Here is an 18,679-nt window from a genome sequence, read left to right as displayed (position 1 = left end):
TTTATTAAATTCCTACTTCAAGAGCGTGTTCACCGAGCCTTCGGAGAACTCACCCGAGACCGATGACAATCCCTGTATACATAAGATGCCAGCTATTGACATTAGTACGCTCGGAATAGAAAATATATTGAAATCGCTTAGTCCAAATAAATCACCTGGTCCAGACGAAATCCCTTCTCGCGTATATAGAGAACTAGCCTCAGAAATTTCCCCCTACTTGCAGTTAATATTCAGTAAATCCATCAAGCAACACGAAGTACCTAATGACTGGAAAATCGCTAATGTAACGCCAATATTTAAAAGTGGAGACAAGGAACAGCCATCTAATTACAGGCCGATATCTTTAACGTCCATCTCATGAAAGGTCCTTGAACACATCGTAGTCAGCTCGGTAATGAAACACCTAGACGCGCAAAACTTATTAATGGCAACTCAACATGGATTCAGGAAAAGCAGATCGTGAGAAACTCAGTTAGCGCTTTTCGCCCACGATATTTTAGTCTCCGGGGAAGACAACATTCCAGTAGACGCGATTTTTCTTGATTTCAAAAAGGCATTTGATAAAGTACCCCACGGAAAGTTAATAATAAAACTGAAATCTTATGGCCTAGACGAAGATGTGATTTCCTGGATAAGAGAAATTTTGAGCGACCGCGTCCAAAGAGTAGTATTAGACGGTGCAGTCTCCAATGAGGTTAGAGTCACTTATGGCGTTCCTCAGGGTAGTGTCATAGGCCCACTCCTATTCCTTCTTTATATAAACGGCATTGGCGAAGTAGTGCACAGTAAGTTACGATTATTTGCAGACGACGCTGTAGTTTACAGAGAAATCCGTTCCAGCAAAGATATAGATGAACTAACGAATGACCTTGCTGCTATCCAAGCTTGGTGCGATTCTTGGCAGTTAGAATTAAATTTGGAAAAAAGCGTCGTAATGAATCTCTGGAAGAAGAACAACACACTACAGCGTAGCTATATAATTCGGGGTACCCAATTAGAGACTGTTGAATCCGTGAAATATCTAGGAGTTAGACTCAATAATGATCTATCGTGGAATAAACATATTCATGAAATAACCGGTCAAGCTAATCGTAAAATGGGTTGTGTTAAAAGAATATTAGGAAAGTGCGACGCCAAAGTGAGAGAAATTAGCTACTTTTCCCTCGTTAGGCCACATCTGGAATACGCTGCCAGTGTTTGGGACCCTCATGAAAAAGGCTTAATAGCAGAGTTAGAACGCGTGCAAAGAAGAGCTTCCAGGTATGTGAAAGGTCGTTACGATAGTCTTGTTAGTGTAACTGACCTCTTAGATAAACTCGGATGGGAATCTCTGTCGGACCGTAGATTGAAAAATAGACTAAACCTATTAGATAAATTCAAGAGCAGTGTCTTTTCTGACGAAGTTAACCATATCTTACGGACGCCAACATACTACGGAAGATCAGATCATATAAATAAAATAAGAGAGATAGATTGTAGAACAGACAGATTCCGAATGTCATTTTTTCCACGATCAATAAGAGATTATAACGGCAACAATAAAACTCTTAAATAGATCGCATGACTTGTAGTGTAGCCTACTAGCCTATGTAAAAATTAATGCATGTTTCTTAATTCAATTATTTCTAACAGCATATAGTAGTATAGTTTGTTAGTATACGGGACGTTTTTTGGACGGTGTGGTGTGCATGTGGGAGCATGCTGGTGATTGATCACCCCCTGCCAAACACCCTAAAGGTGGCTCGCAGGGTATTATGTAGATGTAGAAAACTATTTAAAAAGAGACGCGCTTCACGAGGGGATATGTTTAGCAAACTTTTTCCTCCGAACAATGAAGGACTTAAATTTTAGACCATTACCAAAACACCCAAAATTACCCCTACCTATCATTTTAAGTACAGTATTATCTCACAGGTTAACGATTGATGTCCCAGCACCACCCACCACACATATTACGGAGGTCTGCGGGATGAAATATACATGTTGATTATCCACCAAAATTCCCCGAGATGTCGAGCTTACGAGGCTATTCCATCACATCAATTTAGCAGCACATTACCCAGAGAGCCACCTCAAAGGTGTTGAGTAAAAAAAAGTTTTCATGAGCATGCAGCAAACAATACGCTATGTGCAATTCATGGTTATAGGCAAAACAGCAGGAGCATATGCATTTAGGTGATGCGTCCTTCGTCATGACGACGATGTTTTGAGCAGAACAAGCAGCACTTTTCATCCTTTTTCACGGTCGATCACAGGATAGGGCGAAATATTTTCTCTATTAAGTATGCGCTCAGGTGCCAACTTATGATCATAGCTAGGTCGTCTGCCTTTGCTCCTACAAGGCATATTTGTCATCAACAAAATTAAGAGTGAATTCTGATTCGGTATAAGGTAAATGGGAGAAAATGTACGAAAATAAGCAACGTATAAATTGTATAAAAATCTTTGGCACAAAAGCATTTCCAAACTCTACACTAGGAGATGAGGAAGGTTAAAATATCATTTAAGACACCCGACCTAGGTAAACTATCTCCATTCATCATCTGAAAAACATACTGAAATGTCGTCTTAAATATTTAATTTTCACCCTAATATTCTATAAATAGTTTCGGCTCTCATGATTTCACTGTAGCGGTCATAATTTCGTCAAAGAACCAGAACAAACCTCTCATCATTTTTCCAGTACGTGTAAGTACCACACTCCACCTATCCCTTGTCTTATACCCCTCCTACTACTTTCTTTAAAGTCACCGAGCTTGTGAAGATATACTATTGGCCAAAATACAAAATAATTCGCGATTAGAACAACACAATCTTTCGGATGCTGTGGATCCGAGTAACACCATCGGTAATTCTAAATAAAAGGTTCCGAAGAGGACTCTGCTTAGGTAATTTTCGCAAAACGGAAGGAAAGGCCGCTTTTTAACGAAAGACACTGAGTGGATCACGACTTCAACATCCTATTCGACGGAATGTTGCACATGGAGCGCAGTCCTCACACAACTCAATCCGGTTTATGGCTATCTCTGAAAACTCCACCATCACATGCATATTAAAACAGGCCCAGAAGATTGTAGGATAATTTCAAAATTATACGCATTCAGCGATATTTCCGAATATTTCCAGAACGGGAATCAGTGTGTGGGAATTTCCGATGTGTAGCAAGTACAATATGGATAAAATGGAAATATTAACAGAAAATTGACACTCCAATATCGACATAGGATGTTAAATTCTTCTCTGCCAAAACATAAGAAATCAAATGCGGAAGATATCCACCTTTTTATCGACGCTAAAGAAAATAGCTGTCACGTAAACGTAAAAATTGTCTTTCTTTTTAATAATTATTTTTCAAAATAAGATACGAGTTTTTCCAACTGACCAACCACCTATTTTTCATAACAAACTTTTATACAAATTATGGCCATGCGGATTAAACGAATCAGTAGTAAACTGGATACGCAACTTTTTGAGTGAACGAAAACAAAAACTAGTTCTTGACTGTAATAGCTCTGATGTAGTTAAATCGACATTAGGTGTCTCACAAGGAAGCGTAATCGGCCCCCTTTATGACCTCTGCTCCCCAATTAGCAGTAAAATACGTTTATTTGCTGACAACGCTTTCAACTATCGCTAAATTAGTTATCTCTCCGTCTCTGAAATTCTGTCATCGGATTTAAACAACATTCCATCTGTGGAGCCAAGAATTGGGACTCGAACTTAATCTAGCGAACTTAATCTAGCGAATATACGGCGGTACATTTCTTGCGTAGGTCGTTCAATTATGCCCATGATTATTCCGAAGATGTTATTAGCATAAAGGTAACAGGCGACGTAAAGAACCTGGGGGTAACGATGACTTCGAACCTCTCGTGGGGAGCACACATTAGGAATAATTGCGGCGTAGCCCAGAAGAAGTTAAGATTCGTCAAGCGTATTGCGGGAAGACTTTCGGATGAGAAAGTAAAAGAAAGGTACTTTTTCACACTCGTCCGGCCACACTTTGCATATGCCGCGATAATATGGGATCCGGAGCAGAAAGTTTTAATCCTTGAAATGAATAAAATACGAAGGAAAGCTGCGCGACTCGACAAAAACTGCTACGGGCGTACAGACAGCGTTACCCATATGTTAAGCGAATTAGGCTGAGAGCTGCTAGAGACTCGAAGGCTGCACACTAGACTTTAGCAATTGAGAAAGATATCTTTAAGAGCGATATGGAGAAAAACATATTAGAGTCGCACTACATTTCCAGGTCGACAGAAGCGATAAATTAAAGAGGAATATTTTGCTGAACGGATATATTTGAGAATTCGTTTTTCCCCGAACCATAATATTCTTCAATGAATTCAAGTTGTACTGGTGAAATCTTCTAATTTCGACTGGGTAAGTTGCATGTGGTCCATTGTCCTCAGGGCATGAGATGGCAGAGTGATAAGTAACTATTGAAACGTCGCGACGCGTCGGTCCACTACCTACTAACCCGGTGAAAAAATCGAGAAGATTTCACCTGTATCATAGGCTGAGAAAGAAAAAAATCATGTATAATGAAAGACATAATTTTGTTTGAGCAGCTGCTTTTTATGTGAGTGGGTGAGAAGCCAAGAGGTAGAAGTGATTTTTTTTCTCAATAGAGTTAGGTAAAGTTTATCGTTAGAAGAAATACACAAAAACGTGGTTGCCATGGGCTACGAGCGAGTCTCTGCTCTGTTCTAATATGGAGTGGAAAATCAAATGCACTACCTAATATCTAGCTGATCTCGTTTGTTTTCTTTATCTAATTTCTGTGCTTAACTCTGTTCAGAAAAAAATTACCCGTAACCCTTGGCTTCTCTCCCATTCACATGTAATCGGCTGGTGTTCTAACGCCCACTGCCACTCGCCCTTGCAGGCGGCTTGCGTGGTAGCATGTAGATGTAGTGCCGTGAACTGGAGGAAGTTCTCTGGTAATTGAATGAATGCCTGCACAGCACCATCTCCGGATGCTTCCGGCATAACCGATGGAGGCTGGGCGTCGTCAATCTGCGCCGAAGCATGGGAACGGAGGTAATCGGAGAAACCGGACGTTTTTGAAGGATATGGTGGTTTTCGGTGCAGTGAATCAAGCACAGTAAGTCTGCGCAGTCCCTAGATCGCGTTATTATACAGTTTCGCCATTTCTACGACGAACTATTAATATACACAATACTTTACACGCATGCCTTTGTATGCATACAGAAAAAATTAAAATAGATATTTACATTGAAGAATATATTTTTTAAGAAAATTTTTAAATTCACCATCATAATATTTTTTTAAATTACTGAAAAATTCGACTGTCGTTTCAGATTTCAGATGTCGTTTCAGTTTTTCAGATTTCCCACAAATGACGTTCTTTTCCTATGAACAAATTTTTCAGTCTACAAATGCATATGACAAAAACCGTAAATACTCCAAACAACCATTATGGATTTATTTAAAAAATCGGTCCAATTCTAAATTTAATTATTTCAATATTATTTACATAATATTTTTTTATAAATATGTTATTAAACTAATAATTGATAAAACCTACAAATATCTCCCTTATATTTAGAATTGCCCATGTATTACTTGTACACAAGAGAAAGAAGTTGCAACAATTAATTTTGAGTTATTTTGGGTTGAATTTTTATGTGACAATTTGTAGGAGAAAGACAATGAATCAGGCGATAATGAACAGCAAAAATAGAATGGATCAATTGTTGAGGGCGCAGGAGAGAGAATGGGGGAGTATGGTTGGAAAAAGAGTGACTGTGAGGGTGTGCGCGTCGGCGATCCCGATGTGTTCGCCGGGATAACTATTAAAAGTGTTCCAATTTTGTTTCACCAGTATTTGTGGTTCAAGGTGAGAAATAAAAACGCTACAAAGTTTATAATGGAATATATGGTTCATAGTAGAAATAAGGAAGCTTAAAAGAAATCGCTTCAATCATGAGTAGAGATGCGTGAAAATCGCAAATGCGATAAATGCGATGTGCGCAAATAAATGCGACATAGATGCGATAACTTGACTTTAATGATATTTTTACGCAAATTTGCCTTTTCGACGGCAAAATTCGTACACATAGTGTTTACGCACCTAGCGCAGTTTAAATGCTCCGCCGACACCGCTTGTCAGCTTGTGAGCGACTGGCCAGCTGCTAGTTGGCTGGGTCTCTACGCGGCCGCGAACTACAAGTGTGCTCGGTCAAGCTACACCTCCGCCACTATATGTCTTATTCCTTAATTTGTTATTGTTCTACGACATAATTATTTAAAATATTCTGTATTTTGTCATATAACTGTGTTTCACTACATTTTATCGTCATCTACCACATTGTGAAAATAAAAAAAAATAGACGCTAAAATATGCGATAAACTGTTATTGAAAGTGCGATAAAATAAAAATGAGAGGGCGATTTTCACGTATCTCTAATCATGAGTAATCGGCAGCTATGATTGAAAGCGCGGAAATCACTCGCTCTGAAAACCGCCGGTCCGTACCCAGCTCTACTCCCCACCCAGCACGCCGCAAATTCTATTCGTAACATTTATGTCAATTAGATGTACCAGCAACCATAGCATGGCTTTAAGATAATTTTTCAACATCTGCACGCACTACAGAAAACGCTAAACGTTATTCAAAGTTGAGCTAGTTTGTCTGATGGCGGTGGTTTACGAGGGTTTTTCAGTTCTTAAATAGTGCTTTGGACTATCGTCCTGGTAAAGTTGCAACATTTTTTGCTAAACGATGGAATAAGATTGCCTCTCAGTAGCCATTAAACGCAAAAGCATTGCACGAAAGTCAAGGGCGGCAAAATTCAGAGACAAGTAAACGCCAGTAGAGGAGGAGTGGACTTTTGAAAGCGATAGAACTGTCGCTTAAATCGAGTAAAATCGCACCAGAAATGATCTTTTGACAAATAATAAATATTCTTAAGCTTCGACCTCGGGTTATCTCCAAAGTTATTCCGCACCTTCAGAGTTAAATGAAAACAAGAAGACATGGATGAAGTATAAATAACATTACCATTCCATTAGGAGTAATTTTTCAATAGAAAATAAAACTTAAATTAGGAACAACCGCATGACATTCGACAATTATTTGAATTTTAGCGAAAATTGTTTGGAAAAATCAGGCGCCTCATTAAACCCCTCCCCCCAAATAAATGAGAAAATTATTTAGCGTTTTGATAACTGCAACCCGTAGAGCAATGCAGTGATTCTCATAAATCTACCTGTTGTCTATTACTTTCCCAATATTTTAATTTAAATTTCATTTTGAACATAAGCTGTGATAGGGTGTCTTTATTTAAACTTACTACACCTAATCACTTTTCACCAATACACCAATATTACCCCTTCCCCAAATAAATAATCTTAAGACTGTGCTGGGGTAAGTAGTACATAGCCATAAAATGAGAAGCTTTAATAACATTTTTATTACGGAAACGTTTCTACGAAGGCATCATCGAAGAAAGTAATTTCAAATTCACCTTTTTCATGGCCAGCCATGCAAACTGGCGCCTTCTTAGTGAACAATTTGGGCCAAATCTCACAGTTTTTACCCAATTTGTTCACGAAAGGTGTTCTTAACACCCACTGCCACACACATATGAGGCGAATTGCGGGATAAAATGTAAATGCAGGACAATTTATACCATGATATGCATCATTAAGTCCAAATAAATATGTAAAGATTAAAAAATGGTCGATTCTTGGGTCGCAATAAAACTAGTTGCAAACAATATCCGTGTAAGTTTAAGTGCCTTGATAATATCGTTAACTGAAAATTCTATGCGGAACTTCGTTGGATAATTTCCTTTTTTGCTGTCGGCTGTTGCCTTAACACCTCCCGCAAAACGCGTATAGTGGCGGCATCTGTGGTAGCATGTGGGTATGGATGACTATCATATTTTACAGTCTGAGTTTTCTCTGACAATAATTTAAGGCCTTCATTGCTCGGGGAAAAGAATCCTCAAACCTATCGTCTGCAAAAAAATATATTTCTTATCTTATCACTTCAATAGAAACTGAGTCGTACATAAGTAAGGAACGAAATAGTAATAGGTTCTGTCTCCTTACCAAGAGTAAGGCCAATCACCATCACCCGCTTAAAAACACACTCAAGATATAACTTTCATCAATACTACACTAACATGATGGTATAGCCTGTAGGGGTAGATTCTGAGTGGATTCGTAGAAAAACACAGGAAGAGGCTTACCTCAATTGTGAATGAATAATTTAAATCAAATAAATTGCTCTTCGCCAGCTTAGCTAACAAATTGATACATTATACATGCATGAAGCCCGCAATTTAAGCGTCTTAAGTCAATATCGGATTCAATGGTATACTGGTGCGTCGTGTACTGATTACTACTTTGCAGACAATGAGGTGTATCATTTAAACAAAGCGTTTCCAGAACCATGCTCACATGCTCATGTGTACGCGTCGGGAATGTGTCCTGCAATTCGCAGAATACATATTTGACACACCCTATATAAAGCCCTCTGGCGTAACCCCGTGACGTCACGCAGTCCGAATAAGTTGATGGACCAACACATCTAGACCCGGTACAATATCTAGTTAGCGTCAACGGAACGTGATACTGTCGAAACCTTAGCTTTACAATATTCGAAAATTAAAGTAAAGCAAAGTAGTGCAGAATAATGTTCGGTTAAACAAGTTACCATTATAGGAAAACATCTTAAACTCTGCCTTTCGTGCTACAGAAACACCTTAATCACACATTACAAAACCGACCTTCAGGAATTCTTTTGCCTATTTCGAAAACGGGGCCCATGAAGATGAACACATTCGCATTAACAGCGTAACTTCACAGGTTTTGTGGATATACATGTTGTTGAGGTAGCCTCTTCACAAAAACTAGGTTCTCCTTACTTAATTTAACAAGTCCACGAGGAATATGAGAATAACTATATCCTTGTAACCACTGAAAACTAAAATGATCATCTCCCAACACTGCATATACTTTTCCAATTCCAAATTTAAAAATTTGTAACGAGTAAAAAAATTGGCAAACATTACAATGCGACAACAAAAGGTACTAATAACCAATTTTTTTGGCGGTTTGTTCGTGTTTAAACTTATGAACGTCATCTTCTCCACCGATATCACCCCAATTCCTATCGAAAATTAAACACGCGATTTCCGTATCTTACGTATTGACAGTAGGAAGTAATTAAAATATTCCTTCAGGTTCAATTTTTATAAACTATGGTAAAAGGATGCTGCAAAATAATTCCTTCTTCCGCGATCGAATAAGCCAGTGACGATTCCACACGTGGACGGTCAGGGATCGAAGACCACACGGCCATCTTTTCCTCCTCCGCTAGAAAAATGAGTCAACCTGCCGTCAATGAGTCTTAATCTTCCGGTAAAGAAAAACAAAAGCCTCGATCAAGCACGCTGAAGCGCAATGAACGGCTCTTCCCAGGAATATGCATGAGAAAGTGGAGAAGGGATCCTTGGACAACGTCCAATGAATAGGCATGAGCTCGGGGTTAACATCGCTGGAGATACAGCTGTGACGGGTGAGCCTTATGACCCATACCATCGTCCATTAAAAAAACTCCCGAATGCAAAAACGTTCTGGTAAGGTCCTTACGAACACTTTAACTGTATTACATTGTCTAGACTGGCAAGCTCTCTCCTTACCTGCGTACTTTCGGATAATAGATATATGGGAGATATCATTTTATCGGTAAATATATGGTTTCGCGGCATAAGTGTCCGAAATCAGTAACATGTTAAATTTAAATGGAGCAGAGAAGTAGGAATAGTGACAATGGATTTGCTTAATTCCGCCGTTTTCAGGTCAACGTATTCCCTTGAATATGAAGCCATATCCTCACCATGCATGGCGTAACCTTTTCACTAAGTGGAAAGGCTTTTTGCTAGTGATGAAGTCCTATTTTTAGATTCGGTCCACATTCTGCAACCCCCTGCCGCACTAATAATAATTTTCGCGCGATAGAACTGTTATTGGAGTCCAAAAAATCCTTTTTGATGGTCATGACCCCAATTATTCACAGCATCTACGACTCGTCACACTCAGAACTCCATTATGTTTACAACTCTATCGCTCGATTAACCGTTTAAAACAGAGTGGAATTAATATTTGGTAAACATCCATTGCATCCATCCATTTATTACAAGACTTCAAAAAAAAACATTGGTCAATTAGGACCCAATAGATAACAAGAGAGAATGCAAATGCCATAAAGATGTAAAATAACCGAAGTTCCGACATAATTATCCAATGTGCTGTCTTGCCGTCACATTACGCTGAATTGTGGACTACCCTTCACTACGCCTAATGCCTGTGGCCTTTGACATTGCCCAAAATTTAATGAAATATTAAAGAATGTAGGAAAGAACACCTTGAAATATGATTGAGTATTTTTTTTAATGATAACTTGAGGCGGGACTTGGTGAAATTGATTCATGTTAAATAAATAACTTTGTAAATTTCACATTTTATTTTAGCAACAACCAGTTTCGTCGCTGTGCGACATCTTCAGATTCAATACAAGAAACTAGTTGTTACTAAAATCATATGTGAAATTTACAATTTTTTTATTTAATATGATTGATTTCTTAAATACGTTCGCTTAAATGTAAACGTTATAAATTGATTGATAGTGAACGGTAAATATTTAGTAAGGAAACTTTTAAAGATGATAGCATGCTGTAAACGTCGGCAGGTGACTAACTTGCTTGCTTGCAATAAAATCATTATTGTCATAAATCCCCAATAAGCAGTGGTAGTTGCACATTCCATGGGCCATAAACAATTAGGGAATCCATTTCATCCGATTTGATCATAAATTTCATTAATGGTTGTTCAGAAACCAAGAATCAAATATACTGACGATTCATTGTTCCCACTGCCTTCACAACTGTATCGCGCACACATACTTCAGTTTGTAATATTTAAATTTCTTATTTCATTCTCTCTAATTCCAGCCACTATGATCCCGATCAAGTTGAGCACTGTCACAAAAATTAAGCCCCCCAGGCTTTTTTATTACACGAGAGGTGAATATGATTTACAAGATATATTGGCAATACCGCCTTAAAACGAGATCGAGAATTTGGAATTGAATGCTTAAAACAAGTGGAGTGGCTCAAAGGAAAGTTGAATTACCTCCAATTTTTCTGTTACACATTACTTCTAAAATTTACTAGACATTTATCAAGAAATTTCCTTCAACAATGATTAGTTTGATACCTTAACACATCACTGTATCTGTTAATGAAATCATATTTCTATATTAAATATAAACGGCATTTTAAATTGCATACTGGCAAACTGCGAACTCAATTGCGGTTATCACCATAATTTTTATGGTAATAAAATATTTTTCCAACGGAATAAGAAAGTACTGTAAGCAATGAGAACAATAGTATGGTAAATATTTCAGATGACTTAACAGGAAATTATTAGATAGTTGTTAAATGAGATAACAGGGAATGTACAATAAAATTTTTACACCGCTATCTGCCATTGAGTTAGAGAACAGCCTCGCCAAATCAATTTTAATCGCAGATTTCAACTATGTATACAGTGGGCCGACTTACTTATGATATGAAACACTGCTGTTCGAGATAATCTCATAGCTAAGTGTACCCGAATGTATGGTAGGGAAACCATTAGGGTCTTCGCCTGTATATTAACATCATAAGTCATATTTTAGGCTCGCGGGGTAACCTCGGATACATCAACAAAACATTTAAATAGTTATTTTTTTATTTTATTGACCGCGGTACACGAGTCTTTACCATGGCAATCTTTCTGGGAAATTATTGTCATGTAATCAACTTCCTATACATTCTGGTTTTCAAAAGACAATCCAAGTTTTCGTGCGGATTGTCTATTAATAATAATTACTTTACCCCAAAAATATTACTTGAATACCTAGATACTTCTGCCACATTTCTGCTATAGGGGAATAAGGCGTGCAAACCTCCTTGACATTCGAGCCCAAATTGAGCATTATTAGCATTTATTTTACACACTAAACAACATTTATAGGTGCATAAAGGAACCTTACTGAATAAACGCTTGTTATGTGGTGGGAGCTAATGAGTACTAGCAAAAGCCACAATTAAGTAGTAGTCAAAAATATTAATAGTCGCACATACATATCGAGTAAGTAGTGTACTAATAAAACAATTTCCAGTCGGCTTAATGGAGGAAAATTAAGAATTCCCACGAATCAATTTCTACTAATTAAAGTGGACTTAAGAAATGAGCATCGTCGCAAGTAATGCGAATTGGGGACCTGATGCACGGCTACCTGTTGTTCCAACGTCTTCAACTCGGAGCTTTCCATCCATCGAAGGGGGGGGGGGGGGCGTTGGAGGAGGGGGACCGATTGGATGGGACGGGGCTGGAATGGGGCCGTGCGTCAAATGGGGCACTCGTCGGCGAATCGGGCCAGCTGTCCCGCCGCCCTCAACAGGTGGTCGACCGTGTTTGTTTGGCGTGGGAGCCGCGAGGGGCGCTGGCGTCGCATGGCGGCACATACCACTGCGGGATCATCTTGCATAAGCGGCCACGGGCATTACGATTATATTGGTCCTCGCGGCGCACGGTATCCATCTATGTATCCTCCATTTTCGATTCGACGCACCCAAGCGACTATCAAAGCGGTTCGGGACACGATGGAGCCTAGATCTAGGAATGACTAACCATTCGGGAATAAATGAGTAACGCACATCACCTCAAGACGAAAAACTGCGTACAGACAAATCAATTTATTTATCAACTTATTTATGCCCCTGTGATCATGCCCAAACGGGCCAGTGCACCCAAACACCGCCTTACTTATGCTCTCTTTACTGTTACGCATATCTTAACCGAACGCGAGCCGTATAGTTTTTTTGACGAAAAACACTAAACAAACTTACAGCTACGGAATGTGTTTAAAATAATGATGAAGTATTTAACAGCATTATTCATTTCCAGAAAGGATCGAATACGCCGAATAGTCGGTAGGCATATTATTTCCCTTGCATACGCCCGCAATACGGACGAACAAATTAGCAGTAAACAACTTAAAGCGACATAAATAAAGTAACTGATTGCGGAAGAATAGATAAGGAAGGAATAACAGAGGGGCCGGTTGAAATGACCTTTTGCATCGAAACCAGGAGTAAAATATATACAAACAAATAAAGATAATGGAGAAAATTACCCTTCATCCTTTTCTAAAACGAAATAGGACAATCATTAATGATTGAACTCCTGCATCGGTTAAAACAGTTAGGAAAATAATCATATCATTAAGTACGCACGGAAAAAAGCAGTTACTTCAGGGGAATAGTGATCACCAAGACTAAGTGCCTACACTAAACCCATAATGCCAGAGTACAATAGTAGACAAACACTGACTTTCTGTGACAATTTCTTTAAAGCTATTAACGCTTATCTAAACCGATTGCGAGCACTATCTTTTTTGGTAGCGAAAAACTTAACATAACCGGCAAGCTGCACGTGTTCAGAAACAATGGGGGGACCAAATGTCGGCGTAATTCAATTCCTGGAAGAATCAAATAGCCTGAATAAATATTATAAATCTTGCAGACGCCGGCAATATCCTCTCCAATGAACGAACAAATTAGCAGTAAATAACTTATGACGTAAATGAAATAACTGGTTGCGAAAGAATAGAATAAGTAACAATGAGAGAGGGGCGGGTGGAAATGACTTTCCGTGGAAGCCAGTCATAAATAAATGCGCAAATAATTTAACTAAGTGCACCTTATCGCCCATCATCCCTTACTAGCACGAAAAAGTATTGTCATCGTTTATTCGACAACTGCATTGTTCGAAGTTCTTTGGAAAATAACGATATGATTTAGTATACAAATTGAAGAGAGTATTGGTCAATATTCACAGTTTCAATTCGTGACTGCATCAAACTTATCGGTATAAACGCCAATAGAAATATTGTCGACAAAAATCACAATAAAAGATTAAGTTTCACTTCCGAATGATGACACCATAATGAATGCAAGATAGGACATCGCTTAATTCGAGCATTATTTCTGAATACTTCAGACAATATTAACGCACTAAATTGAAGAAGAAATTATCAATATACCCACAATTCTAATGTTTAACGTCACAATTTTAGGCGTATACGCCGCTAGAAATATCATCATAAAAATCACACGTAAAAATAAATTTTCACTTTCAAATGGTGGTACTTTAACAAGTGCGAGACTACAAATAACTGATCTTAGGTTTGCGCGAGCCATAAGTTGTGACCAAAACTGAACCAATTATCCTCAAATATTTCAAGTATAATATTCTAATCGACTATTCTCCCGACAGAAGTAAGAACGGAGTAACGACAACACAGGCTACACACATCACACCAACGATCAACAAAAGATTGATCCTTGTTTAACACGGTAAAATAAGACTTCGTTTTCCAACGCTTGCTATCCATAAACACTGTTCCAGTTCCCCACCAGGCAGATTCATCAATTGCCACTGATATCTCAATAGCTGCCTTTTATATCGCGCAGCTCCGAGGACTCGGTCCATCGTCGACATGACAAGGTGAAAAACTCAAACCAGCGACTGATACGGTAAAGGAAAAGGGAAGCCGCAAGGAACAAAATTTTTGCGCAAGTAACTACCGAGCAAATTGAGGGCTGGAAAAAAGCAACATCAAAATATCAATGTTAAGCATTACTAACATCCTACGTTTCACCTTACGTGGTCACCTACGATTCCACAGCATTTACCCAAATACCACCCGATCCACTCCCAATCTTAACCGATCACATAAAGTACCGTATTCTGCGCGAAAGAAAATTAAAACTAAACTTCCGGTCTTGTAAAGGCATTAGGTTCAGCACTCCTCTCCTTGATATTGACATTCATTGCCTGAAACCTAGATAAATAAAACAAAATTTTGAGCAGAGATCAACAATTTTGTTCACCGATTAAGATTTTCACATAGGGAGATATCAGGAGGGATTGAGGGATGGAACGCCGTAGGTTAGCCATGCGAGGGACGCATCTTGAGTGAGCCAAGGGCGCTGAGGTGCCAAGTGGCGTGGGAGAAGGTTCTTTTGCCGCTTCGGGGGTTTCGGCTAAAGACGAAGAAAGGAGGTAAGACGAAAGGCCGGAGAGTTAATTAATTAACAGGGCCAGGGTAATGAATCCCATATTGCGATCGGGCCCTCTCGCGGCAGCCGGCCCTGCTTCCGCACGTAAGCGCCTGAAATTACCCACTCCCCCACCCCTTGCCTCCACCAATCAAAGAGTTGGGATCATCTCCGGGGCCGAACCTAATGGGAAAATGGCCACGACCCTATCTCACACACACACACTCACAGACATTCGCTCGGGAGAGGGAAGAAGGGAGCTTTTGCACGACGTGTGTCCCCGTTCGCGAATTGACCCGTCATTGCCGCCAATCAAACGACGGGACTGCTAAACCCGACAGCGAGTCCCTATACTGACTGGACGAACGGACGACCCAAGCCGTCCGCTACAACACATCACACTCCTGCCCCATACGCGTACTTGTAGTTTCACGTAGTATTGCGAGTGCAGTTACATGGTCGCACATTGCCGCCCACACAACAACCCTATTACCCTCACTGAACGGCCCTGAATGAGGGAGGCATCCCCTTGCTGTCGTCTCCCAGACCCAACCGAAAGGCACACTTCCTCGAGACACTTAATTACAATGAGCGGAGGCGATGCAAGTTGAGAATCGTGCCAAAAAAAAGCCACTGGATCACCCGGCACACGCAATATCACACGCGCGAGGTCGAGTCCGCGACTTGAGGAACGCGTGAGAATCGCAACTCGCGACGGAAAAACACCAAAAAATAAAAACTGGATCAGCACTTTTGGGAATTGTGTGAACAAAAGATGAAAGAGAAGGAACAATAAGAAGTGTATAGGAAGAGATTAAAATGTTCACTCACCGCCTTGGCAGCACATTATGTGTCTGCGATCTTGGCCTGGACACAGCTCGAGGGCAACTGACGTTGTCCAGCCGCTCTCCTACTACCCCTCCCCCTCCGAAATCCCAGTTCACCCACCCCCACTCTCTCCTACAACCCCCTCCTCCCACCCACCCCCCCGCCCACCCTTAGACAGTCACCACGTTCGGAACGGAGACGGCCGAAGATCGCTCAAGTCATCCCCCCCCCCGTTCCCCTCCATCCCCACCCACGCGCGGGCCCGCCTCACGGCCGGGAGTCGAACGGCGCACCCCTGCGGCAGGGGCCGTCCGCACTAGGCGCGCAGGGTGCGGGTGCCATTTGGCGGGAGCGGCAGCCCGGTGCGGATGACGGCGGGAGAGTGAATGGGGCGCGCTATGAGCGAGCGACTCCGACTACTGAATGGCCAAGAGAGAGAGAGCGGCAAGTAAATGGAGTGGGAGTGCGGGAGCGGTGAAGTGGAAGGGGGCATGTATCAGATGGAGGGAGTCACTCCAAGCAGCCGCTCCTCCAAAGAAAGAAGACTTGGTTCACGGGTACAATTTGACTGCCACGGTAGTAGCAAAAAAAAATGTCTCGCAACGGGTCTCGAGAAAGATCATCACAAAAGAGAATTCTCTAATTAGACCCGTAGAGTGCGTGCAGCAAAGTGTAACATTAAATGGCGCGTGAAAGAATATTTTTGCCCGAGAAGAAAATATTTTTTTCTCTTTCCTTGGCATGATATAGTTATTCTGTGTTAATTTTTTCAATAGGTCCACGGAATAAAACTGATACTAATAAATTGTTCGCATTAAATAAAGGAAAACCATGGGGTGATACCCCACGCGCCCTTTTCCGGGCGTGAAGACATCTCATGGAGGCTTGAGCGGGGACCAGTTAAAAATAAAAATTTCATTAACTTTATTAATTAAATTTCATTTCAATTAAAAAAAAAACATTTCTTTAACTAATGAAATGTAAAAAAATTTAAACTCCACATAAAGGGTCTAGCAGGTTTAGATGGTGAAAAGTGCCCACCGATGTTTTGAAAAATAAAAAATATGCACTTGAAGTGTATCAAAAACTATGTGCTTCCCCAAAGTTTCAGGCCTTAACAATGGAAATTAACCCCAAAAAAATTGAAACACGATTTTTCGTTTTTTAGCCATATATCCAGTTTTTATTTTTATCAAATCTTTGACTTTATTTTAAAATGTATATACTATTACGTTGTACCATACTGATTTTTTTTCAAAACCTTTTGACCCAAAAACTTAACTTTTACATAAGTTTAAAATTTTCAAAATTAAATTAAAAATTTTAGGAACTTCACATTCAAATATTCTTAAAAATTCATTCAAAAACAGGATGTAAAATCCTAGGCTATAATTATTAGAGTCAGGCGATATTTCACTTACAGCTAATCGAGAGACCAGTTAAGTAATGTCATCATTTAAACAAAGGTATTCGAGCCATACGCTAGCTTTAAGTACAAGAGATCATTTTTTTTTAGTTTATAAAATCAATAAATACACTCGTTGCCCCGTGATTTTTTTCTGCAACGTTATTTTTCAAATGTTTTCGATGTAGAAAAAAGCTGTATGTAGATCACTCGCAGAAAACAATTTATTGCTTATGATGCTGAATTCGGATTGGATGACGTAAGTAAGATTTTAATCTTGGGTGGGCAATAGAGTCAAGCAAATGATGAGGATAGTTTAACTTGAAGCGGAGGAGTTAAAAATAATCATGAGAAGACATTTAATTGTCATCAGAGCGTTTACTAGGAATTTTGTCATTCAATAAGTAAATTATATACCAGGAAGAGTGCTCAAAAGACGCTTTATATATAAGATTTTGATTTGTGCATAAATTAAAAAGAAGAAATAATAATTTTGTAATGCCTTAATTGCAAATATTTGTTTGCTTAAACTACGATAGAACAATACTATTGTTACCATCGATTTGGATTTATATAATAAAAATAAATTCTAACTAATTAATCAATGTCCGATCTTTTATTGCAGCTGTTTTTGTTTTTAGAGATATGAAATTTTTCTTTAAATGATCTTTTTTATAAATTACATTCAGAATCTAAAAGTTCATTATTGTCGAAGTCGGTATGGCATTGTTTATTCTATGGTTTTCAAGGGCATTTAGTGTAATTATATTATTCATGGATAACTTATGTTGGGAAATCCTGTTCTTGAAATACTGTGATGCTTGTCCTATATAGCAAACAATATTTGACGCGAAAAAATAGATTTATTTACAAATACATTTACAATATACGGCGAGCCAACTCAAGGGTATTTGGCAAAGAGAGATGCAACCAACTGATACCGTGCAGTACCCTGCGAGTGTACTTCACAGGCTTCGAAGCAAAAAAATAAATTAACTTGAAAGCGTGCGTTCAGACGGTGTGAGTTTCCACCGAACTGAAATTTCTCAATTCCGCAGCCTCTTTTTTTCGCCCAACCTTGATCAGTTCTGCAATAATACGACGGTAATCAAAGGACATTTTTCGCATTATCTGAGAAAAAAATCTCAGAAAACGGTGTCTTTGTGAGTAATGGCGTAACTTGCTAGGACGACTTACAGAATGCTTTTCTTTTTCAATTTTTCTTACCTTTCAAGGATAAACTGCATTCACTACAACACGCTAACAAGTTTCGGCTTCCCATTTTAGTGTATTT

At 39.3% G+C, this 18,679-nt stretch overlaps 1 protein-coding gene across 1 annotated transcript in view; it reads right to left on the bottom strand.

Annotated features, from left to right (window-relative positions):
• LOC124163631 (sodium/potassium/calcium exchanger 3) overlaps positions 1-16,056 on the bottom strand; it is a 60,422-nt gene extending 44,366 nt beyond the window's left edge. Inside the window, exon 1 of the mRNA XM_046540672.1 lies at positions 15,984-16,056. Coding sequence (XP_046396628.1) covers positions 15,984-15,999 — 16 coding nt within the window. The 5' untranslated portion in view covers positions 16,000-16,056. The remainder of the gene's footprint in view (positions 1-15,983) is intronic.
• Positions 16,057-18,679: the final 2,623 nt, after the last annotated feature.

Source organism: Ischnura elegans, chromosome 8 (genome assembly GCF_921293095.1).
Source record: "Ischnura elegans chromosome 8, ioIscEleg1.1, whole genome shotgun sequence".
Taxonomy (NCBI): domain Eukaryota; kingdom Metazoa; phylum Arthropoda; class Insecta; order Odonata; family Coenagrionidae; genus Ischnura; species Ischnura elegans.
This window is presented reverse-complemented; position numbering and strand designations above follow the sequence as displayed.